The sequence below is a fragment of the Paramormyrops kingsleyae genome, chromosome 13 (genome assembly GCF_048594095.1).
Source record: "Paramormyrops kingsleyae isolate MSU_618 chromosome 13, PKINGS_0.4, whole genome shotgun sequence".
NCBI lineage: Eukaryota > Metazoa > Chordata > Actinopteri > Osteoglossiformes > Mormyridae > Paramormyrops > Paramormyrops kingsleyae.
In genome coordinates this window covers 27,404,608-27,430,388 of record NC_132809.1, presented here as the reverse complement: position 1 = coordinate 27,430,388, position 25,781 = coordinate 27,404,608, and the positions used below count along the sequence as shown (strand labels likewise).

General features: G+C 46.0%; 2 protein-coding genes across 4 annotated transcripts in view; one reads left to right on the top strand and one right to left on the bottom strand.

The window, feature by feature from the left end:
- Positions 1–1,355: 1,355 nt before the first annotated feature.
- On the bottom strand, positions 1,356–3,432 carry LOC111850528 (pro-adrenomedullin). Its single transcript, XM_023824495.2, has 4 exons — positions 3,292–3,432; positions 2,726–2,856; positions 2,507–2,635; positions 1,356–2,263 (listed from the first exon to the last, which is right to left on the bottom strand). The coding sequence occupies exons 2-4, from the start codon at positions 2,821–2,823 to the stop codon at positions 2,023–2,025; spliced, it is 468 nt and encodes a 155-aa protein (XP_023680263.1). The 5' UTR covers positions 2,824–2,856; positions 3,292–3,432; the 3' UTR covers positions 1,356–2,022.
- Positions 3,433–8,362: 4,930 nt separating this feature from the next.
- The window catches only part of LOC111850521 (myotubularin-related protein 13), a 78,851-nt gene continuing 61,432 nt past the window's right edge, over positions 8,363–25,781 (top strand). For 2 of the 3 annotated variants that reach the window (XM_072698500.1, XM_072698499.1), the window contains exons 1-2: positions 8,363–8,543; positions 20,191–20,276. In XM_072698500.1, coding sequence (XP_072554601.1) covers positions 8,489–8,543; positions 20,191–20,276 — 141 coding nt within the window. In that variant the 5' untranslated portion in view covers positions 8,363–8,488. The remainder of the gene's footprint in view (positions 8,544–20,190; positions 20,277–25,781) is intronic. The other variant, XM_072698498.1, reaches the window with a different exon arrangement.

Sequence of the window (25,781 nt, the reverse complement as noted above, 5' to 3'; positions counted from 1 at the left end):
ATATCTTTTCACTCCCTAAGAAAAAAATGGTCTGGAGCTTCTACCCTTGATAATCCAACAGTTAAAAACAGAATGAATCTGCAGTGAAGATGTGGTGAGGAAAGAGGACGCCATTTTCTGCTCTGTGGGGTGGCAGCCTGTAGTTTGAGAAGGCGGCATTGTCCAAACACCCCCAGTCTTCCAGCCCAAGCAAGGGCGTAACTTTGGCTGGAACACTGGGGGTGGGGTGGGGGGGGGGGGGCATTGAGGTCTCCATGATTATTGGGGGGGTTGTATTAGCTGGTTTTGATTTATTGGGGGGGCTACAACCCCCCCCATCCCCCCCATAATTTAGGCCCGTGAGCCCAAGCCACCAGAAGTCAATGGGAACCAGAGCATCCTGAGGTGTGAAGTCAGTGAGTCAGGAACAATAACATCAAATGCAGTAATAAGAACCAAAGATAGAGGGCACTGTAGGCTTGCTGTTGCCTTTGTCCAACACCTTTTGCTCAGAGAATCGGTTTATGTTGCGTTACAGTCCCTCTGGTGCCTGACCCTATATTCAGCGTGGTTCAGAAAAGACACTTAAACTCCCTGCCAGCAGATGGATTGTGTGGTGGCCTTATTTATCAAAGGGGGGGCATAATGTCTATCAGCCCCCCCCCCCGTTGACTTATGAACATACATAACGGATGTATTCATGACATACCAAAAGTAAGAACTCTGCTACTTATATACCTCAATGGAGCCTCTCACTTATATTACATTCTTTGGCTAACTGTCATAGCTCTGAATGGCCTATCTGCCATCGCTGCACCTCCTGGTTCCGAGTGAAGCTCTGCTTCACACTGCAGAGTCTTTCAGGCCGCTTGCAGGCTTTGGGAAAACTCTACACAGATGCTGTCGTGATGAACGACAGCCCCAGTGCAGCTCCTGTGCTCAGTGCTCTGCCCCCTGCTGGTAAACAGGAGTACTGACTTATTGGGAAAGTGAGACCAGGACCCCACAGCATTCCTCTGACAGACAGGGAGGAGAAGGCATAGATGGATGAAGCCGCCCCGATTTAGGACCCCACCCCCCACCCCTCCTAGAAGCTGCCAGGCCGGCTGAGGCCGGATGAGACTAGTTATGTCTGGCTGAGGACTAGGATGTATGTGTCTGTGTGTGTATATGTGTTTAGGGGGGGGGGGCAGAGGGCAGATATGCACTATGCGGAGCAGGAATGCAGCCAGCCTGTCTGGGGGGGGGGGGGGGGGCGGGGGGGTTACACACATATGTGTATGCAATGTCCAACATCCCTGTATATATCACATGATCCATGTGGGGTGTAATACGGTGCACAGTGACACCAGAGCAACACAGGCATCTACAGGTCAATCATTCAGCAAAAGTTTAATGGCAGACACATCTAGGATAAACCACGTGTACACAGGATGGAGTAGATCAATGATGCTTTTTGGATTATCACAAGTTTAAACAATATTTCCATGAAACAAAAAACTTCAAATGATACAATGCCCTTATAGATCTTTCATGTATAAAAATAGTTCTCCGTGAGTACAAGTGACATATATAAAACATATAAATAATGACTTATTAATATACTTCATCTTATATACAATAAAAGGTCAATATATAAAATATATTTATATACAGACAGATTGCACATTCTTTGACAGAAATAATAAGTTCAAGTATAACGCCGGCCTGGAGGTCGCTTTCTGCGATTCACTCCAGGATCCCGTCCCAACATGCATTGCACATTTTGGAGTCTCTATATAAGGTCTGCCTTGTCCTTCCAAGGAGATGCTTATCAGGTGACAGTGAGGTCCAGGCTGTCACATGATGTGTGGGTGGAGCCCTGGGGCGTGAGACAGCATCCCAGAGTCCTGCTGTCCAATCCTTCCTCGGAGGGGGGAGCAGATGTCCCTCAGTCCTCTGGCATTGATGCTCCTCTACACCTTATGGGGTAGTCCTTGTGCCCAGCCTCCCCCCGGTGGTGGAATTGGGTTGTGTTTCGGCTCTGCGCTGGCAATCCGTAATTCATGTCTGCAGGAATGACGCCCCCCGACGGCGACCCCCAGCCAGCGATCGCCGTCTCCGGCCGTAGCCCCCTGGGCTGATCTTCTCCAAGGGGGCGCTGTTAGCATTCTGATGGTTGCTGAGCTCGCTGAGTCGGTGTGCTAGTATGTGCACAGTGCAGGTGGCGATGGGACAGCCCTGCCTCCAGCTCTGGTTGGAGGTGCCTTTGGACCTCCTGACCCGGACATTGAAGTCAGAGGGGCTGTGATGAAGAGGAGGGAGGAAGAGGAGGACATTAACCCACATGTATAAGACATAACAGGTCAGCCATCCATAATATGTTCATATATTGAACATATGAAAGAATATACATCTTCTTAGATGGTTCAGAGGTCTACAAGTTCTGTGTGAGGGTTGACTTCAGAAAATTATTGTTTCCTAACTAGATTTTTCTAAGAGGTGTCACATGAGTTCAAAAAAGCCCAGCAGACCATAATATTCCTACCTGGAATGGAGATCCAAGGTGTCTTTGACGTCTTCTCCTCTTACGAGCAGCTCCGGCCGCTCCTCCTGGCTCATCGCCAGCACCTTCCCCGAGTGTCTTTTCATTCTGCTCATCAACCACACGCTAAATCTGAAAGAGGGGAAAACGTGTCGTCAGGAACCGCCGGCGGGTTCGGCAGGCGGCGGGAAGACCGGCGCAGAAACAGAGCCGCGAGCTCACCTGCTTCTTATCTCGGAGCCCAGATTCTGCGTGGCGGCGCCCAGCGTTGCCACCATGCTGACCAGCAGCAGCAGGAACAGCACCGTCTGAAGTCTCATTTCGCCTGGAGCCTCCTGAACAGCTGCTTGTTTCTGTGACGGTGAGACAGGATGACATATTGATTAGAACAACATTATCCCCGACCTCCAGGCACCGACACACCAGCAGAAAGATCTAGGACAAGTCTAAGTCTCTCCCCAGTCCTTACATTTGCTTACACATCACAGTTCAAAAGTCAAGCTGCTCACTCATGTTGTTATGTTTGCTTGCGGCTGGAGTTATGCATTGTCATGTGAAACCACCCCCATGCAGGGTCAGGAAACCTCATGAAGCTCCCTCCATCCTGCCACTTCAGCACAGCTAAACTGGGGGGGGGGGTTCTATTCTAGGTATACCATACACAGGATAACCCCCCTCAGCACACACATAAACACCTCTGTCTCCTGCGATCAGGGATGCACATCCTGATTAGTAAGACAGCCGGTTTCCCCCGCAGTGGCAGAAGCTCAGAGTAGGAGGAGACGTACCTGGCTTGTGAGGGTGAGCCTGCCTGGATGGGTGGATGGATGGATGGATGGATGGAGTCCGTATAGAGGAGAGAGTGTGAGGCGGCTGCTCCGCTCTGCTAGAGGTCTGAAGCTCGCTGAGCAACGCCTGAGCTTTTAAAGGCAGGGTGGGCGGGGCTTCGGTAACGGACAGCCAGCACATGGCTCCCAGCCAATGAGGCGATGCAATCGCGGCTCCGCTGAGAGGAATCCGGGGCCGCGGCTCTGAGTCAGTGAAGCACGCACCGCGCAATGCAGTTTTGCTTTCTTCCAGCTGAAAGTGACTTCATGCCTCGTTACGGGTCATTTAAAGCCGACTCCGCTGTGAGTTTCCCGTCTGGATACTGGATGTTTTTCAGGCTGATCTTCTAGTAGAGTGCATTTATTTCCGTGTTGGTTCCATTCCACGGCTCTGTTTTTCATTACTGTTGATTCTATAAATGCATCGCGCTGACTGCCGTCCTATTTTTTTATTTACTGATGTTTCATCAATGGGGAGGACAAAAATATCTTCTTGCAATTTGGGGAAGGTTCTGGAAAAAAAAAATGAATGAAGCTTGAAACCTGGTACCGAAAGTTAGAAGAGGCTGGGGGGTGACCAGGGGGGGGGGCCCTTAGTCACCTGATGAAGCATCTAGGACACTGACTCATTTCTTGACAATTTCAAAAATGTTTGGTGCAACAATTTCTGCAGGGAGCAAGTTTAAGAGTAAATGATTATGCCGTCATGTGACTGCAGCTTGGGAAGGGAGCATTGCAGACCTGATGGTGAAAACCCATTACACCCGACACCATTTACAGGTGATACTGGAATCACATATGTTGAATTTCTTCTGACTCATATGGGCCAAACACCATCTTATCTACCTCGACCACTATTTCTCTGAACTAGTATTTATTTGCTGTGCTACTGCGAAAAGTCATTAATGAATGAAGTCCTGTAGGGACCGACTGAGACGGCGGGCATTCCGGGTCCGTACAGCATGTGGTTTTGGCTTTAACGGCTAAATGATAGAAACACACGCTTCTAAAACGCCCAAGAAAAACAGCCGGCCGTAATGGATCATGCTGGAAATCGAGTGAATTCTCAGGTGAGCTAAAGCCATTGTGGGGGCAGATGGCTGTCAGGGACATGGACAGGGAACGTGTTTAGGAGTATAACAATGCATATGTCACCAGAGGTCGTACAGCACATGTCGATCGCAAGCCCCTGGCGGTACATGCACTGGAGCGCGTACAGTGCCAGTCACTGAAGGTACGCTCACTACCACTGCTGTGGAATTCCTTGGGGAAAGGTTTACTGTCACATTAGAGCAGCTCTTGCCATTAAACGCTGCTTACTGGTTCCGTGTGGAAATGCCAGAGGCACGTGAAGCTCTTTGTGCACTGAGAGCTTTGATAAATTTGCTCCAAGCAGGAAAAAATACTCGCGGCCAGACGATTTCCTGTCCTGCATGTCCCGTTTGTCCACAAGGGCCCTCATGGGTCTTCATGTCTGTAAACTTGTTTTGTCGAAAAACGTTCAAATTTACCCTGTTTGTGCTGAAATGACAGCCCCCCCCCCCATTCTACAGAGCACCTTCCCGCCCTTAACACATATTTCACAGAAAGTGATTTGTACTGCAACACGGGAATGAGACAACAACAAAAATCCTTTGTGTGACTGAATAATAACTCAATGACAATTCTATAATTACAGCTGCCTCCAGCATAACGGTAATATCTGAGTGTACAAGTGATTTTTACCCTTATATGGTATGCGATTGTGCGTTTGCGCAATTGTTTCTGATGTGTTTATGTAGCTGTTGTTTGCTTGGCTCCCCTGGCAATGACTGCATCGTAAGCACGTGCCCCGTGACTGAATGGGTGCAGCCTGGCCCCAGGGTCCTGCTCTGCTCTGGGAGTGAGGCCCACTGGCCTCCAGGGGGCGCGAGTCTGCACAGGACTGGCTGAAATGACTCTCTCTGGGATTTTTGTCAACTGTAATGTTTTATGGTATCTGTTTTTTGTAATCTTTTTTTTTTTTCCAGCTGAGCACCTGAATGTTCAGTAAGCTCAGGGCTTCACTGTTCCTGTCCCTGAGGTCAGAAGGCTGACAGATATTCCCTTTACTGGACAGAATAAATTCTGAAATGAATGAGATCTTCTACTGACATTCATTGCAAAGATTATAATTTCTAACCTAATATCCATAAAAAATTCTGCTAACTTCCAAATTAACATCAAATCATCCATGCACTTGTATTGCTCTATCTAACTCACCCTCTAGTATACATCATTGGCTGAAGTCCCCCTCTGGATCACTTTCTGGACATCTAGTCATTCCTGTGAATAATAGGCTGCCTCTTTGTGATAAGCATAACATTTGGATAAAGAATCATGTAAGGACTAGAATAAAGCTCTTCTGGTAATCACGGAAGTATCTTAAGAACTTACCTAATCACCAGTCATGTGATTTTTATTGTATTGTTATAACAGAGGTGCTGCATATTGCAAAATAATTATCTATATATGCAAACAGTACTGTAGTCTTTTGAGACCAACTAGTAATTCTGAACAATGCAGAAGAAAATATTTTAAAGGCTTTTTTAGATTGAGTGATTCCAGTGGAATGTCAACAAATAAAAGTACAACAACAGCAGCTTCTAAGAGTTCAACTGCAATCTCAATCAAAACATTGTGCGTTCTTCGTACGTCTAGTAAAGCATCGACATGTTCATGGCTGCAAGAAGCAGTGTATTTAAAAGTTTCAGAGGATAAATCATTTGGAAAATGACTCATTAGTGAAATTAAGTAAACACAAGCGAGTTTTATTTGCTGCTTATAGTGATTCACGATATTAATTAACTTAGTATTAATTTGAACTCGGATTGGTTGCCTAAATATTAAAATAAGGGAAAACAGAACCTTTTGTCTGCATCACCGGAGACTTCTGTGTCTGGCTGACTGTCCATCCATCCAACCTACAGATTGCTTATCCTGGATCATGGGGGCATGGGGAGGGGGCTGGTTGCTATCCCAGGCAGCAAGGGGCACAAGGCTGGGGTACACCCTGGACAGAGAACTGGAAACTTTGGTATACATTCATTGATTATTATTCTTAATCAATAATTCAATTTATGTATTTATCTTTGGGTTTTTAAGTAGTTCTATATCTTGCAATTTTATAAAATGTTTGAAAAGCGGTACTGGGTGTATGAATATAGCATGAGTTGTGTCCTCAAACTCTGCCAAAACTCAAAGCTGTATACAGTGTTGGCCTCTGGCAGGGGTGAGTCTTGTCTCACCCTAGTGCCTTGATGCTGAGGGTGAAGTGCCAGGCGTGAGAATCAGCGGCTCCAAGTCCGTGGCCACATTAGAGCGGCTCTGTCAGAGAAGAGGGGGTCGCTCCCTTTGGGTGAGGGGGGAGAATTGGTTCTGTGGGGAGGACCCTGGTGGTGGAGTGGGAGTAGAGTTATCAGAATCAGATTTTTATTGGTCAATTATATTAAACATATAAGGAGTGTGTCATGGTGGGTGTGGCCTAGAGTAACATAACTTAGGAAGCAATTAAGACAATTTAAACTATGTACACACGAAACACAGAGTTTTACAAAGACTTTTAATACTTGACTGCCTACCTACAGTCAGAAGGAACGTGAGATGGAATTAACGGTGAAATGAATGACTAGTGAAATCAAGTAAACAGGGTGACAGGAAGAGTTATGGGATCACAGCTAACCAGAGGTGGAGATTTCAAGTCCAGAAAGTACAAATCCAGACCAGGATTTTGTTTCAACCAACCAGTTGAGTACTCTGTGACTGTGACTCTCAACTGGTTGGTTGAAACAAAATCTTGGCCTGGATTTATACTTTCTGGACCTGAAATCTCCACCTCTACAGCTGACTGAAGGGCAAAGAGTCTGTTGTTAATTACTATTAATGAGGGATGAGAAACTGTGCCGGTATCTGGTGGGTTTGACTTTAGTAGCTGTGAGTCTCCTGGCGGAGATGTTGCCCCTCAGAATTGCTTCTTCAAGACTCACTCTCCTTGATAAAGTGAGGAGTTCAGAGACATGGAAGGATCTCAAAAGAGCTGCTGCCCTTTCAGATCGAGATGAGATAGCTGAGGTGGTTCTGATAACGATGCCACCTGGATGGCCCCCAAGGGAGCTGTTCCGGGCACGTCCCACTGGGGCGCGGTGTGTGGGTATGCTGTGCCCATAATCAGAAGGTCGCTGGTTCAAATCCCATTCTCAGCAGAGTGAATTCATTGATGGCCGATTGATTATGGCCCTTAACTCACATTTGCTGGTCTGTCATCAAGACTCTCACTGGGAAAAGAAAATTTAAAAGTTTGTGGATGTGATTTAAATGTTTATTACATGATTAACAGTGTAAATAAACTTTAAAACTATTGGTTGGACAAACTTTGTTAATCTGTAATTTTATGAATATTTCACTAAAACCCACTAACATTATAAGTGACATTCATTAAGATCTGCCTGTTACTCTTTGCAGCTACACTAGAATTACATCTAATTGTACTTTGCAAACCTTTCTGCAAACAATTAGGAGTCCCCTCAGGCTGTGAACACTCTGCTTTCCCGAAATATTCCCTAATAAAATATTGCTGGCAACTTAGATTTATGACAAGGAATGATACAGCGTGTATTTGTGTCAGGGGCAACAGCGGGGTCGTTCCTGAAGTCAATTAGATCTTCGGGTACGTTTATATGCAAATACTTTCACATATAAACAAAATTACTTTTCTTGCTTATTTAATTACATAGTCGGTTATGAATCGGCCACTTCACGTTTAGCGATAGCTATAATTTAAATAAACATTCTGACATTACGGTCACCCCCCTCGAAGGAAATAATTTCCCAACTGTAATTACCCCATCCACTTGTAACAGGAAACATTTTCTCAAACCCATGCAAAGTCTGAGTGTTTTACTTCGGTATGCACCTCCATATGGTTGATCCCTGGCATATTAACCCCCCACCGTACTCCGTCTGCGGGTTTGGGATACCCGGTGCTGGGCTTTTCCTCCGTTTACACCCCACGCCCATGCCTGCGCTTCTGTCCTGTCGCACGCAGGCGCAATGCCGCCACCAGTGTCAAACATGGCTGTCCTCTTAGGAAGACCAAAATGCTGAATTGTCCCGATAGATGCCGTGAGAAAGGGACGCGATCATGGCGAGGCTGGCCGATTATTTGATCGTCGTGGGATATGATCATGAGAAGGCGGGTGAGTTTTTGCTTCCGGCACCCATGCATAAACTTCACGCATACATTAGGGAAGTGGGATCTGCGTCCCAATGCTGGTACAGGAGACTCTGGGGATGCTGGACGGCCATCGGCCCCATATCGCCTTTGTCTGAGCTTGACTGTTCACTTTTCTTACTGGGGAGACGCATTTAAATAGTTGACGGCGCTGGGTAAAACTTTCCTGGAGGCAGCCTGTCACATCCTGCTTGGGTAATGAATGACGTCCCGGGATCGCTCTCACAAAGGGGAGCAGGAAAAACCCGGGGGGGAACTCTGTTTACACACTTACACAAATCGATGCAAGTCACACGTTTGAAAAGTCTTTTACTGTATTTACTGTACGGTGTTTTGCTGGCGATCCCTCGCTTCTGCACAGGCAGTGATTTCTGCGCGTATGACTGGTGCGTGTCGCAGGGTCGCTGCTCTCAGGGTCGGTGCAGCTCGATGGGCGCCTGAAAGGCGTGTGATCTGGACCCGTTTACTGCACCAGGACAAAGCTGAGCCCACGAACAACTTCCTTCGGCTTTTGTAACCATTCCCTGCAGCTCCCTTCATTCTAAAGGAATGTAACGTTGAAAAGTATTATATGGACAGGTCCATGTGAACAAGTAAATGCATGCAAGGCACGAAAAAAACTTACTTATATAGAATCTTTTTTTTATTCGCCAAGTACAGAGAAGTACACGGAATTTCTTTTGGTGCGGGTGACATCATGACATAAACAAAACACACATACAAATAAACATTTAAAGGTACAAGGATTGTAAAGGTACAAGGATTTTTTTTCTTTTTACAGGAGATGTGCAATGTTGAGTCAAGCCTGTGGATAATATAAATAAAGAAATAAATAGATAATGGATGGATGGATAATGGATGGATGTAATGTGCTTAGGTACAGTGCAGATGAGTTCAGTTAGTTAGGTGTTTAAATACAGGCATATTTATATTTTTGGTAAACCGGCTGATATAAGCATTGTTTTGTAAAAAGCAGAAAGCAATGCTCATTTTATTGTCTTATTTCAAACCTTGTGTCAGCCGAACCAAAGCTGTCTGAATGAATTAAAGGTTCATTCGTAGCCTGGCACTGCAACGGGAGGATTAAATTCAATTTAGTGGATTTGTGTCCCGGATTTGCTGCATTGACATGGTATTACCACAATCTGCCGATCGTGCCGATCTTGAAGATGAATAATCATTATACCTCCCTGTTTTCACTTTATACCTGACAGACAGTATTTGTACAGGATAAAATGTTGGAAACTAATCTTAAGATGTGGATACATGAAAAAGTTTTACATGTATTCTTGTTTGGCGCGTGGCATCATTATTAAAATGACACTGATCTCGCTGGTTGTAATGATCTTTATTACTGATTTACTTGGGACTGTTACTGTATTGGGATTACTTGTTGTGACATCTACTGTTGAGGAAGTGTTTTTGCTACCTAAAATTAACCTTAATTTGACAGATAAAATACCATTTTGCAGCCCCAGGGGTTAGAAATGTAGCCTTGCACGTCTAGGGTTTGTGTGTGTGGAGGTCCATGTTCCTCCTGCACTTACGTGGGTTCCTCCAAGTGGAAGTGAACTGATGTCACTAAATTGGTCATAGTGTGAATGCGTGGCTGTGTGTGACCTGCATTGCGTCCCATCCAGGGTGGACCCCAGCCTTGTGCCCTTTGCTTCCTGGTATAGGCTCCAGGCCCACTGGGATTCTGTACTGGACTAGTGGATGTTGAACATGAGTGGTTGGATGTCTTAATTTAGGGTCGTTTGTACACTTGACCAATATAATTTAATTCATGTGAATGCGTCCTTTTAGTGCACAGTACATTTCAAAAAATAACATTTTTTAGCCAAATAATGGGTAATTTTTATCTTAATCTGAATAAACAGGCTCCATTCTGGGCTAACCCACTCTTCTGCACAAGTGGGCCTTTGTTTGCTATGTGATTTAATTACACGGCTTGCTGTGAGTTACAGTGGGTCATTGAGATGAATTTAGGAGGTTAATCGAGTCATTCAACTGGAACAATTAAGCGAATCTATGCATTTCCTTGCAAGTCACACTCCAAGCAACTGGAAATCCATTTTCTGCCCGCCTGTGTCTTTTTAATGCGTTGCTTCTCTCATAGTTTTAATAAGTTATTCTGTGTTTGTATCTTAATTTGATATCTGAAGGATATGAAACATCCTGGAAATAACGGAGCTAAGGATGTTTAGCCTATTCTTTTTGGGAGTGACTGGGGTGAGAGTGGTCCCCAGTTTGCCAGGCGTGTAGGAAGTCGGTAGGGGGGGATGTGGAGATGACAGGAAGTCACCCATGTCCCAGCAGTGGGCAGCATGCATGCAGCAGCCGGTTTGCCTTGACCTTCCAGATCAAACATCATGAATCATGAGTCATTTGTCATTTGGGGGGGGGGGGCAGCAGTGTGTGGCTCAGTCGCTTAGGACTAGGTGCCTGTGATTGGAAGGGTACTAGTTTAAATCCCAGGGTCAGCACCGTTGGGTGCTTGAGCAAGGCCCCTAACTCCTGGGCCTGTGTGACCCTGCTTTCACAGTTATACACCACTTTGCATGAAAACATCTGCTAAGTAAATGGAAAATGGTAAATATTTTTGGGGGCAGTGTGTGTCCCAGCAGGTCAGGATTTTATACCTGTGAAGATCGGTGGTTCGAATCCCAGGGTCGGCAAAATCGTTTCACCTCTGCACCCCTGCTTTCTAAAAAAAATGTATGTCGCTTTGGATAAAATTGTCTCGCTAAATAAGTTTTTAAAAATTTGAGGCCAATTTGTGCTTAGCATGAAACATTCCTCTCCCACGTGTGACGACTCTTCGCTTCCTCTCGTGGTGCTGGGAGAATTGTGCCTGTGGCTTTAGTGTCCGGTTTGCAGGAATCACTGTCCCGTTTATTGGAAGGTCCTCGGCGCACATGGTACTTATTCAGCTTCTCTGAGGCGTGATTAGGGATAAAACCCCACTGGGGTGGTACAGTTATGTAAGGAGGCTATCAGTGAAGGTTCATGTGGGTCAGAGTGTGTATGCATTTTTTTCTCTCCTTTTTAGCATAAACAGCAGGATTGTGTGCTAAGAGAAATTAAAAGCAGAGCAGCCCTGTATTCTCTCCAGTCCAATTAACCAGTGTGTTCTCTGTCCAACTCTGAGACCCATTTTATTATTCTCACCGCAAACACGTCATAAGGCCCCTTCCTCCGAGTTCACTTCAGGGGCTTCAGGTCAACAAAGCCTTTTAGATGTAATGTTCCATAGCGTTTTTACAGAATTGCATTCCATTTGCTGTGTTGCAAAGTCCCGTCATCTGTGGACAGGGGGACCCAGGTCACGGCACTGTTTTGAAATGCCGAGATGAATTCTTTGCCTTTGTTTCCCATTATGATTATTTCAAGTGATTCTCTTCTCAGGTATCCCTTGTTGTTTGCCCATTGTTTCTGTTGAACGTGATGTAGAGATTTGTTTTCCAAGGTTTTATTGTCATTGTGATCCACTGGGAACGCCCAAAGCCCATGCAATCTGAAATACGAAGCAAACAATAGATACAATTGGTAAACCGATACATAAACAATGTAACAAATATACAAAAGAAGTAAACAATATATAAAAGTAAACAATATATGTAGGTAGTCATACAATTAAAGAATTAAATTATACAAAGACGGACTAACATCAAATACAGGAGTGACAAGTGCCAGTCCATCACAGGTTATTGCACATGTAAGGTTACAACAGCAGTTCCCCCTGAATCCATCAGGGTCTTTCACTTATAGGTCACGTGATGCAAAGGTCATGTGACAGGTCATGTGAAGGTTGGTCCTTTGTATCTTCCAGTCCCATCCCATCCCATGCGATGCAGCTTTACCTCAGCATCAACCCCTGTGTGGTTTGCAGGTGCCAGGGCTGTGCTACGGTACTGGGCCCCCACATGAGAAACATCACCCTACATCACATTCATGGAAAACAATAATATTTGACAAGCCTCATCTATCAGACGGAGGATATCCATACATGTTTCCCCCCTCATTTGTTCTTTCCGGGGAGGGACTTCAGGTCAGATGGGGGAAGCATCGACAGGGCCGTGCCCCCCTCCACTGACCCCGTGATCAGCACGTGGAGAGCACGCTTCTGCAGGACCCTGCAGTGAAAAGTCAGCTTTCATTATGTTTCAGAAGCATTTCTCCTGAAAACCTCGGAGAACGTGCTGTTAATCAGTGAGCTGAAAGGCCTTTTTTCCTGCGAGTTCCCCGGATTCCTCCTTGCTCTTTGTTGGTCCCCATGATGCCACCAGCATTGTGCGACGCGCCGTTTCAGTAAAGCGTCGTTATTACGGAAAGTGCTGTAATTACAAAGGCCCATATCCTGGAAATTCTAGAGGTCCCCGATAACATTCCATGCGCCTGACATCAGCATGGTTCCGATTTTGCCCGCTTTTCAGTTTTGACGTTTTAGCTGATTAATGCTTTTAAACCAGGCCTTTTTTTGTTAGGTACTTATTATGGGATGTCTTTGTAAACAAAACCATTCTTAGTTCCTTGTCTCTCAAGAGCTACGATTTCTTATTTGTCGTGACTTTTCTGATTCTTTGGCTTTTCTTTTAATGGGTGAGATTTTTTTTTCTTTCCCAAAATTTTATCGTTGTGTATTTTTATTGTGTGTGGCTACCTAAAATTAAAATTGTGGGTGACTCAGTAGTATTGCACTGTGGCCTCGCACCACCATGGTTGTGAAAATACCATGGATCTCGGTCCGAGTTTAGTTTCTGTGTGTGTGTGGTCCAGATTTACCTTACCTTGTGGGGACCAAATGTCCCGCCATGTGATCATTTTTTTTTACCTTATGGGGACCAGTCTCCTGAATGAGCGGTCCCCACAAAAATATGGTTAAAGGTTGCCAGTTTGAGGTTTTATTTATAATAGACAGGCAGGAATTGGCTGCTGCCACAGAGTGTGCTGTTTGTCACTAAGGCTGCACAATATCACGTTGCGATATAATTGTGATATGTGCACATGCACAGTAATCACCAGGGCTTTGTATGATGGATGTAAAAATGGGTCGATGTATGATGAATGTAAAAATTTCACACCTATAAGCAATTTAGTAACTCCAATTAGCCTCAGCATGTCTTTGGACTGTGGGAGGAAACCGGAGTAAACCCCACAATGACATGGGGAGAACATGCAAACTCAAAGAGGCGGATACCTGAAACAGAACAACCATGCTCATGTATGACCATGAAATCTAAGGAACCAGTGACTAGCAGACTGATTACATTTGCTTCTCAATCTGTCTGTGAATGAAAATTTTTCCTCATTGTTTTTGCATGACCACACTACTGAAAACCAAGGAAACGCTTCTCTTTCCCTGCTGTCTGACAGCGTTTAGCCAGTAAAGGCTTCCAAGTTCTGGTGTTAGAGATCTGCAGCATTTCTAGGACCAGGGACGACTACAGTTCCTCCTACAGGCCAGTCAGGAATTTGCAAGTTGAAGTGCTGCATTCCGTCTGAGCTGGTTCTCTGGCACAGAGAAAAGGAACCTTCAGCATGGACCAAGCGTTCTCTTGATATAATTGACATTAAGAGGCTCTTTGAGTGAGGGCCTTTCATTCCCTTTGGTGCCACCATGGCCTTGGACTCTCATATCTTCTAGACTGAAGTTTACTGACGTGTTCTGATGGTTCTGGAGGTGTTTGTTCCAGAACCATCTCTTGTAATCTCTGGCCATCTCCACAAATTTTGCATGTTGGCCTGAATCCCGGATGATCATTTATTACTTGGATCTCTTTGGGTTCCTCTGTGACAGTTCATTCTTTGGTTGTAATCTGGTGCTTAATGTCAGAATAATGTGTACTTTGTATGAGTCCATTTACTGTAGTCATTAAATGTTATGGCATGCAGTCTAATCTGGACACTCATTTCTAAGCCTCCATCACAGTTATATCCTGCTATTTCACTTAGTCTTCCAACCAAACTTCCCTTGTAAAATTGATTTTTTTCTCTTTCCTTGGACCCCTTTGTCTCACATGCACAAGCCTGTCTCCTGCTTCACTTTAATATGGTTGATTGTCTCCAGATCTGACCCGAGAGCTTTGGAATGCACTGCTATCTCTCGACCCCCATGTGGAACATGAAAGCGAACCAGTCTAGTTCCGAGCGGTAAAGTGTGGACAGATGAGTCTCACTGCCCTTTATGCATCAATAAAGAATCAATTACATTGCTGTCATCCTTCATCTTTTCCATATGCACGAGCAAGATCTCTGTAAGCTAGCCCAATGGAAAACCATATATATTTGCTTTTTGAAAAAGCTCTTCCGTCTTGTCTGGAATTGAGGTTGACTTGGTGCTCTTGCCATAGAACATAGCTATGCAGTGTTGCCTGATTTAGAGCGTAGTCTTTCATTTGGCATAACATGAAGCCGACTGTTTTGATAAAAATATATTTTGTAATATTCAGGAACTCCACTCTTCCTAGTTGGCTTGTTTCTGAATGAGACTCTGAGCTTCGGACCTTCTGGCCTCTGTCCCTGCATGGTTCCTGTTGACCACATTCTCCACATCCTGGACTGTGATACCAGTGGTGCTTACTGGGGAACCTCGGAGGCACAGGCTACCGTCTTTTCATCCTTGTGGGCACTCGGTTTCATGAGAACATCGGAAGGTGTAGAGGAAATGTTTACAAGCTGTGTGCCAAGTGAGGTGGAAAGGAGTGATGGCATGAGATATCAAAGCTGCTTTTTATTTTGCTTTTATCTCGTAAAGGTGGAGAAATTTCATTTGTTTTCTTGTATGGATTATGTTCTGTGGCACTACACTTCATCTTAATATCATTGCACGTTGTTTCTCAGCTGGAAAGAAGATTTATGGACGTGAGCAGTTGGAGTACACAGTGTATTTGCCTTTGGACTTAAATCATAATAAAATCATATTTGTGTGTAACTGAGAAAATGACAGATATGCATAAGATGGGGAGCATCATGAGGGCACAGGTGGGGTCTTCCACCCCTTCTGTTTTGGCAGGTGGGCTTCTCTGCAGACATCTGACTGAGGATTGCTAGGTTGTCACACCTGAACAAAGACCTGCTTGAGTTATAGTGGATTAGGCCTGTAAAGATGTATGACTTGCATACATGTGTGGATTAGGGAACCTTCAGAGAGAGCTGAAGAGACATGGAGAAACTGGGTTGGACCTGCTGTGTTTCCTTTGCATCTCGACCTCCTTGAAAGATGATCCCTGTCATCTGATCCCTATGATCAGTTCCTGGAGAGTGGAAAATGAGGGGGATGCAGGGCTTCTCAACAGCTTCTCAACAGCCTAATTTTCTGACTGGGATACAGGATGTGGGTCCATGGAGGTCCCTGTATCGTTTTGTCTTTTGTAATGGCACTGGAATTCCCAGTGAAACAGGTACACTGTTGGGGTGATTTTGTACCTGTACCAAAGCTTACCAGCCCAACTGGCCCTCACTGGTGACATAATGATGACCTCAGATATTCCGACTAGGAAACAGTAGATTTAATGCATGAATCTTTTTTATACTCTGATTTGTGCAAATTCTTCACAGCTTAACTCTAAAGAGTTGACCTCCACAAGCCTGTTATTTTGTAAGGAATGTTCAAGGAACAGTTACATAGCTGTAGATTTTTAGTATGAGTCTGCAATGATCTCATCCTTTTTCCAAACATCTGTGATCTGGTCTTGTAGTCATACATCTGCCAAGTGTAAAGTGAAAGCTAAATATACTGCATATATACCATGAGGTCTAGTCTCAATTTTGTTCTCTGTGTACTTCAGCTCTCTGCAGGCAATACCCCAAAAGTCTAGCTCAAAAGTGCTGTCCTATGAGACCTAATCTTTTTTTAGTGAAGTTTGACTGCCCATAAAATCTTGAGAATATGGCCTTAGTTATCCTTTCCCCCCGGATATTCCTATTAAGAATCTTCAAATTTGAAAAATATCATCTTGTCTTTCTCAGACAAGCTATATTATTTATGTGAATTATAAGAAGTGCGATACACAAGGCTGAGCTGCTGTGTAAATTCCATACAGTCTTGTTCAGTTAGGATTAGTGGAATTTATTTGATGGTATTTTGACTCTGGAGCGCATAAGGGTTTCGAACCAGAAAAGGTTGAAAAATCGGTGGAAAATCCTAGTTGTTTGTAAGTGGCCGCAGGCTGTTATCCTTTGGGGAATCTCCAGTCTTGCCAGTGTCTGCTTTGATGTGGAGCTCAAAGCCAGTGGTAACCGGGGCACTTAATTGTTATCTTGGGGGTGATAATAGCTGGCAGAGGAGCCGGGTTTAATTGTTCAGGCTGCCGGAATGCCTGGAATTCTGTCCTTTATGATTGTCGTTGGTGACTTAAAGCGGAGCTTGTGCTTATTTTGGGATTCCAGGCAATGTGATTTTGATTAGCTTGCAGTTCAGTGACACCTGATGCCTGCGAGTATGTGGTGGGATGCCCCCCTTCCCCCTCCCCCCCCGCCCACCCCTGCCCCTCGTGGCCGCAGTGGATGGGCTACGGAAGATTAATTACCCAGCACTTTTCTAAATACCTGCCAGAGGTCAGAGTTTGAGGAGTCTGCTGACAAGCTGCTTGAATTCCCTGGTGCTGGGCTGCCAGTGAACTACTGTGCCGCCTCTGAGGGGTTGGGGGGGGGGGTCCCCTTCTGCAGCTCAACCATGCTTCTTTCCCCATGAGAGCTGTCAGTTCAACAGTGTTGATTTTAGGTCGGTTTCCTATGTCTCACAAAAACTGGAGCAGTTTTCAGGCCAAATAGAATTACTTTTATTTGACATCCAAACATTTCTATGCTTGACACATCCCTCCTTCCTGTATGCTGCTGTTCAGTATCTCATTTCTTCACCATTCTGAGCCTCAAATAATGATTTCCTCGAAGTTTGTTTACTGAGCCCCCAGACCCCTTTCCCCCCCACCAGCTGATATGTTTTCCTTACGCAGTGGGGAACACAGTGGAATTTTATTTTTCCAGACCCAATCCCTGCTGTCCACAGATGCCCGTCCACCGGCTGGAAGTGGAATGCGCGTCATAGACGTGACCCTGGGGGATCAGGACGCCACAGAGGCCGAGTTCTGAGCAAACAAGCAGACAGGGGGTGCATGAGAGGAGGAGGAAATGAGCAGCAGAGCGTTTTGTCTCCTCCACGGCTTCAGGCCCAAAAAATAATAGGCAAGATCCTGCAGCGGTGTTCATCTGGAGTGTCAGCATTCGCAGACCACACTGGAGCACTGCAGCACTGTCTCACGCTTCGGCCCTGATGTCGCTTCTGAACACTGTGTTCTCTTGTCCTCCAGCGGTCCAAACAATGCCTTCTGTCACTGCGCCATGGCGGAGCCTGAAACAGTGGTATTTTGCGTGGATGGTGGTATTCAGGCTCATGCCTGCGCAGGCCACCGTCCCGGCTGCTTCAGTGAGGAGGTTTGCAGTTGAGGATGCCGCAGCCGCCCTCAAGTAATCTCAAATGGAGGCCACCTGCTTCCAGGCTGTCAGAGCTCATCTGACACTTTTTGCAAGTCCAAGGTTAACCGGGGACCAAGTGACTTGGAGTTTAGTGTAAGGAATGCAGATTGAATTATTGATTGCTTCTGATGAGTTTGTGGTTTGCATGTGGGAGTGTGTGCAATGGTGTGCAAAGGGATTGTTGTGTTATCTCAGTACGTCTGTGTCCTCTGGCCACTCCGTGAATAACCCTGCTGAACCCTGGTTTTTATTAAAAATGAGAAACAGTGCTTCAGAACCTGGTGTAGATAGAATTTCTGCACAGTACCTGTCATCACTAGGTTTAATCCCCTTCCCTTTGATTTGTTCATCATTGGGTTTCCCATTGGTTCTTGTTGAATTTTTTCTGGACTCCCATTGGATCCTGTTGGGTCGCTATCAGTTTAATCGAGTCAGTGATTAGCTGTGCTCGCTAATTCCACCTGTCACAGGTTTTTGAACCTCGTTTCTCCAGTCAAACACTGTCCGCCTTCAACATACAAGGCCTCTCAGGAGATGTAAGATGGTCTGCGTGACTCAGGGGGAGTTTGACCATGTGCGAGCTCTTGGTGTCAAACTAGGACCGTATGTGCTTGGTCGAAAAACAGCTCCATGATGTTGTTGTTGGCCTTTTGCTAAAGAAATTCTTTTTAGGCCTGCAAATAAATGTTTTCCATTTATTATGTTTCCAGTTCACTGATGAAGCATGCTTCTGAGATGGCGTTTGGCTGGCCTCTTGTTGTGCGATTAGTTTTTCTTCTAAATAGCACGTGTGAAAAAATGTTGCCTTTTGCTATTTATTACATTTTTGTTGGGATAGAATAAGATTGGGAAGTATTTTCTGCATTACAATAAGTAATTTATTTAATACTATAATGATAGTTTGCAAAAAACAACACACTGACCTCACATTCTTAGAGGAAACATGGTTATAATTTGGTATCTCTCTAGATCTGCTGTTGAGTCTTGATTTGGTTCCAAGTCCAGATTGGGGTGTTCGTGGGAGGCAGCGTCCCGCCTTCCGTCTAGCCGGAGGCACCTCCCTGCACTGCCGCCCTAGTGGGGGACGATCACTTGTGGTTCTCAGCCAAATGCTGGTGAGACGGGCCCTGTGCAATGACATGCAAGTCATAAGCCCTACGGGGGAAAGTTATCGCCTCTGATATTTTGTTGAGTGCCTGACAAACTCCTTGAGGGAAAGACGCTTGGCGAGCGGGTGAAATATTAACCCCCGAACCCCCCCTCCCCTGTCAGGCCCTGGGGATCGATGTCCTACACAGTTTCAGCTTGTTAGGCGAATTGCTGGAGAACGCGTAGCCTCTGTCCTGACGATCTGTTTTTTGTTAGCTGTCATGTTTTCTTCTTCCTCTCCCTCACACCTCAGCTCTGACTGTAGTCCCTGCAAATAGCTTGACTTAATCTGGGCACTGGGCCCACAGTTGCTCTTTCCTGCCAGCTTCCTACCTTTTGATTAACTTTTTTGTGGTTCTATCCAATATGCTGGAATAACCCTGTGTTCTAGGTGTGTGTATCCTCTGAAGGCCTAGTTTTTTTTTCTGCATTACCGATCTAGTTATCTATTACGTATCCATCTTTCATGTGGATGGTAACTGTGAAGGATTTAGGGGTGCTTCACATAAAACATTGTGCTCTGTGTCCGGCCTGCTGACCACATGCCACAGAGTCACCATTGGACCTCTGGAGGGTTTCTATTCACTAGGAACACTGTTAGCCTGCTAGCATGCTGCTCTTCCCTTCCGTTTGCTAAGCAGGCAAGGGTCATCGCAGGTTAACTCACTGTTTTGAAGACTACTTTGCCTCACAACTCAAGGATCAGCCCATGCCGTCTTCTCCCATGGTAGATTCCTTTGCCCTCCAGAATTTATTTGCCAAATGCAAGTCCATTTTCCCCTCATCTGGCTGCTTGTGCAGTCATACTTAGCCTTTAGTAAGGACACCTAGTGAGTGGTTTTCGTTGCCATTTGGGTTTTTTTCCCAATGAAATCAGCAGCCACATTAATAGACGGCGATAGGCAGAGCAACACGGTGCGTGTGTGTGTGTCTGGATCAATGTGTGGATTCCGCATTGATCCAGTTTGTGTCTGGTCTCCTTCCAGGACCTGGAGAAGGACGTGGGAAGATTCTGCAACGCTTTCCAGAGAAGGATTGGGATGGCACGCCCTGCCCTCAGGGACTGGAAATGGTGAGTGTCTGGGGAAGAAAGTTCTGGACATGAGGCTGGCCTCGAGAAGCAGTGCTGTCCTATGCCAGCTGGGTCATACGGTACTTCTGTCGTAGTGTGAACTCTCGGGTGGATGGCAACTCCAGAAGCTGTGGAGGAAGTGCATGCTGAGGAGTAAGTGGAATGGATCAGGCGGTGTGGTACGTTAGAGTGACACGGATGAGAGTTTGTCTATATCTTGGATTGTTGGTGACGGGTTGAGGTGTTCAGTTGTCGAGATGTACCGGCATGTTGCATGTTTGGGGACAGGGATGGGGACAGTTTCCATGGCAACCGTGGGGCATCAGGAATGTGCTTCCTGCACTGACTACTCATAGCTGACATTGGCATTTCCTGTGTCAACAAATGCATAATGGTTGTTTATAGGAGATCTTGTTTAAACCTCATTTATATTTGAGAGACCCCCCTCCCGTAACTTAAATAGATCATGCTGCTCAGTATTGGTCTTGCTACTGTTTCATTTTCATTAGTGATTTTTTTTTCTGGGGGGACAGAGGGGCTGCGGACTGCCAGTGGTGGTCGGTTGCTGTCACAAATCATCCCTGGTAATGACCAAATATTCTTATCTGAATATGACCCAAAACCTTGCCGCAGATTGCTGAGCCCTGGGCGATGCACGTGGCCAGCGGATATCGACTCCCAGTCAGGGTCAGAGTCCCCTTGGGGTGCCTTGGTTCTGTGTCTGTCTATAATTCCACATGATATAGGTTTGCAGGTGGTGCTCGGAGACCCAGACTACGGGGCGGAGGGAGGTGTAAAACTGGTGGGACCAAGCAATTAATTTCCACAGCTGCCATCATAGGCCTTCATTCCGCTCAGGTGCCGGTGATGTCACATGGTTTCAGTTGGTCACCTTTCTGGATGGGAACGTCGTTACCTTACCCGAAAAAGCCATTTCAGATCTTGTTCCATAAGCATAGCAAATGCTCCATGTGCGCTGTCCCTGTATGAGTACTGCCAACACCGCCTCTTATGCATGGCCAGAAAACCTCTCCTGAGTATTTTCAGAAATAACAACTGCACGTTTTACTAAGAATAGTGATGACCCGAGTGTGTTCTGGCAGGCAGGCTGTGTATAGGCGAGGCCTCGGCGCTGGTCCATCCCACAACATACAGCCTTCTTCTACCAGTTCTCTTTCATTTGTAGAGGAGGAACATTCTGGGTTTCCCGTTCTTCCCCTACCATCCTGTCTTCCGGTGCGTGTTGCTCTGGTGCTGTGATAAGCATCTCAGATTCCCAAGCTGTCACACTACTAAACAAACATGTTACATGCGTCGCAGGATATGTCGTGTAGGATGCCGCTTTGTCAAACTGACAGATGATGTCAGAACCAGTGATGGATTAGCAGGCTGTTATGTAAATGTTCGGTCTGTCCTCCTTCGTTGAGGAGCTGTCGCAGCACAGAAAAAAACAGACCCCAGCTTCCATAAATAATTTTTTCTGTTTTGGGGTCTGACCTCTAGGAGTCGTTTCTGGTCCTCTGGGGCTTTTAAACTCCCCTTGAATTATTCTGTAATGATGCAGGAAGGGGGTTGTGCTGACCTTGCTTGCTTGGCCCTCTTTCACATTATACAGCCCAGCCTTCCTCATGCTTCAGTCAGGGTCTCGACATTTGCGGTGAGCCTGAGCTGTAGTTAGAATTTTCCAGAAGCTTCTTGTTTAGGTCGTACCTGTGCCTTGTGGCATCTCCTTTGTGTCCATGACCAAATAGTCACCACAGATTTTAATGGTCTGTTCATGGAGAGTATCTATGGGGGTCTGTGTGTCGCCTAGCAGATTAGGCCTGTTTCTGTGGCTGGATGTTCGTTGGTTCGAATCCCTTGTTTGGCATTGTAGCCATGTCTCTGTTGGGTCCTTGAGCAAGGTTCCTAACACTCCCTCCAGGTGCGCTAGATGGACAGCTGACTCTGCACTCGGACCCCAAACTTATGTATATTTGTGGGATATGAGAAAATGAACGCATCCCAGTGTACCTGTTCTCATTCTTGTACGATGGTGAATGACGCCTCACCTCCATGACCGCTCTTGAATGGAAACGTGGTTACTATCAGAGGGAAAGCGGAACATTTTGGATTGAGGCGTTCATGACAGTTTCAGTGTGCTACAACGGTTTCGCTTAGACTCATTTCTGTAAGTCTTTTTATAACCCGAACACCACCCCCATCAGCGGCCCCCCTTCGCCATTTGAACTCACTGTCCACACGTCAAATGCACGCAACATGGGGAATGTCTTACATAAATTAGGCCGGCGTGCTTGGAATTCTTTTGATGTTCATTAGCTGATCTCCAACATGCCCATTTAATTTAAAACAACCCCCCGTGGAGGCTGGCTGAAGGCTTTACGTGACGGCGCTGTCTGATTTGCATCTGTATCAGAGTGAGTGGGGAAATTTCTCCTTTGTTTATTTATCAGACTGTAGCTGATGGATGTCCATTGCAGCCCTCCCATGCACACGCTTATCGCACGGCGCCTTGCGGACGCCCCGAGCACCAATCGCAGGAGAACCATAACTCGTAGTCGTGGCAATCAGCACCCTGGGGTACCTGGCGGAACAACAGAGCTACTGGGATCAGAGCCAGTTGAGGGACTTGCGTGAAGGAATCGCTCCATCTGCAAATAGTGGCGATTTGTTTTTCTGGTGGTTGCATTATATCTATAAACCCTTATGTCCGACTTGAGGTTTGTCCTTCACACTATAAGTATTGTGAAAATCCTTCCTTTGCCAATTGTGGTTTGTTTGTCACATTATGGTTTTTTTTTAGCCAGTGCCTTTATGCAAAATGATGTACAGTTGATGTAAAGCAGGTCAGCCAGTCCAGGGAACCATTTTGGCTGCAAGGGTCTTGCTCAAGGGCCCAACAGTGACATCATGCCGCCAACTCTGGAATTCGAACCGGCGACCTTCCTATCGCAGGTACAGCAGCCTAACCCGCTGATAGGAGCAGTATGTCGCACTGTGGTCCGCCCAGCATGTGCATCCTTCTCACCATAGGCAGGACATATACGTGGCTCTAGAGGGCGCTATCTCCTCTGCTCATCTTGAGGTGTGCGAGTCCTCACATTAAAATGTGTCTCCCATGGGAAATGCCGGTTTTGTTGCGAAAGCCAGTTACTTTGTGGTGCTGGTTAGCATGCAGAGGCACTAAATGGGCAGTTTTGTCAGTGCATCCGCCCACTCGGATCCCAGCGGCAAAGTATAGCCTCTTTCAGGATATAAACAATGTAACTTCCTGCCGAAATACAAGGCCGACCAGCATGGGAGGCCTGCCTGTGAGGACTGAGCCGACGTCACACAAGGGAGGGGGTGCATCCTCTAATTGAGGGTCCTCTTTATTGCCACCTTCTGGCCAACGTCGTCCTTACACTTCTGCATGGCCTGTCGACCGTCTCGTTTCAGTTTCAGTCTGGAAGGTCCTCACCTGCCCTCAGCACTGTTGCAGACTGCTCCTTTGCATGTATTATTTTGAAACTTTGCTTAAGGGCTTGCTTTAGAATCTTTTGATTCAAGGCCAGGAAAAAGGTGGGGGGGGGGACTGCTCCCATTGTTACATGTTAAAGACAATGAGAACACGTGGTGCATTGTGTGCAGCCACCGGAGGGCCCAGATCCACGGAAGCGTGATTCACAAAGAGTCAGCTGTGATCTACAGGCTGCGTCGGGGATCGCTATCAGCCGGCAGGAGGGCTCCACCAATCAGGAATGAGAACGCCACTGTCACGTAGCGGATATTTGGTCAGGTGTAAAAGTTGCGAGAGTCCGGCTGGCTTTACTTCAGCCCCGGAAATGAAGAACATCTGCTTCATGATTATAAAAAAAATATAAAAGTAAATTTATCAGTGGGAAAATGCAACGAGTTTGTGTTCACTTATGGCAGAAATGTGACAAGTTACACAACCCTAAATTAAAAAAATATATATATATTATTGTGTCAAATTGTCCGTATCATTTGGAACCTTCTAATGTCGGATAACATTTTGTGAATAATATTCTCCCCAAAGACAGGAGAATGTTAGTTTTAACCTCAATTGATCCTTCTGAATTCCATTGCTATGCTTTCAGGACACTGAACAACATGTTCAGCGTCTGGCCTGTTCTTGCCAGTACAGGCTGCTGATTCTTGAATTTTCGCGTCTTGAAGCTCGAGACCAAGTCAATGTCTTTCACGACTTCAAAAAACCTTTTGCTTGGGTTTGCCCAGAAAAGATCTCAGGCCACTATAACTTTAACTCATTCCTTGGCATCACACAAATAGATGGAATGAGGAAGCTTTCTCTGCTTGACCTTCTCTAAGTTGTGCTGGTTTTATGTTGGTTCAGGTCCCTAGGACTCTCAAAGCTTTGATGGAGCCACCTGAAAACAGATCTCCCGGCTGCGCTTTCGATGCGACGGTGCCAGAAGATGTTTGATGTGCAAAACCCGCTGGGTGCAGAGTAGGGCTACGTGTGGAAAGATGAGCACCTCCTTGAGGTGACCGGGGGTCGCGTCAGGAGCAACAAGAGCTGATGTGACTCGTGGCACGTTTGTTTCATCATGTTTGTGTAACATGAAACGCGCTAAAACAAACTGCCACATTCCAGCAGCTGGAACAGCTTTCATATCAGAATGAATAGACAGTGTGGTTGTTCGGACGGCTTTGACGCTTTGAGTACTTGGGACACAAATGGGGTGGGGGGAAGGGGTTCCCTGAGGTAATCCCAACACCGTGAGCTCACCTGATAGCGGTAGGTATGGACATTCACCCTGGCAGGAACGTGCAGAGTCAGGAAGGAACACTTTCTGGTAATCGGTGTCAGACTTCTGGTAATGCTAGTTTGTTTAATGGACTGGCATGCTGGCACCACCAGAGGATGTTTCATGGATGGATGGATGGATGGATAGAATGGGTGATGGAAGGGGGGATTATGAGGGAGGGGAAAGGCTTTCACTTTAGGTCCTGATGCTGGTGAGATGGGGAGGGATCCGCTGTCATGCACAAACACACCCACACATGCTCTCAAACAATATATTTTGTTTGATCATAGTCACTGACATCTTCTTCAGCAAGCAGGTACTTACATTCTGAAGGTCTAGATTGACATCATGCTTCCCCCGTGATTAGTCTAATGACCACACCCAGCCTAGTTCCTACCTTGTGATTAGTCTAATGACCACACCCAGCCTAGTTCCTACCTTGTGATTAGTCTAATGACCACACCCAGCCTAGTTCCTACCTTGTGATTAGTCTAATGACCACACCCAGCCTAGTTCCTACCTTGTGATTAGTCTAATGACCACACCCAGCCTAGTTCCTACCTTGTGATTAGTCTAATGACCACACCCAGCCTAGTTCCTACCTTGTGATTAGTCTAATGACCACACCCAGCCTAGTTCCTACCTTGTGATTAGTCTAATGACTATACCCTGCCCAATTTCTACCCGTGATTAGTATAATGACTACAGCCTACCTAGTCCTTACCTTGTGATT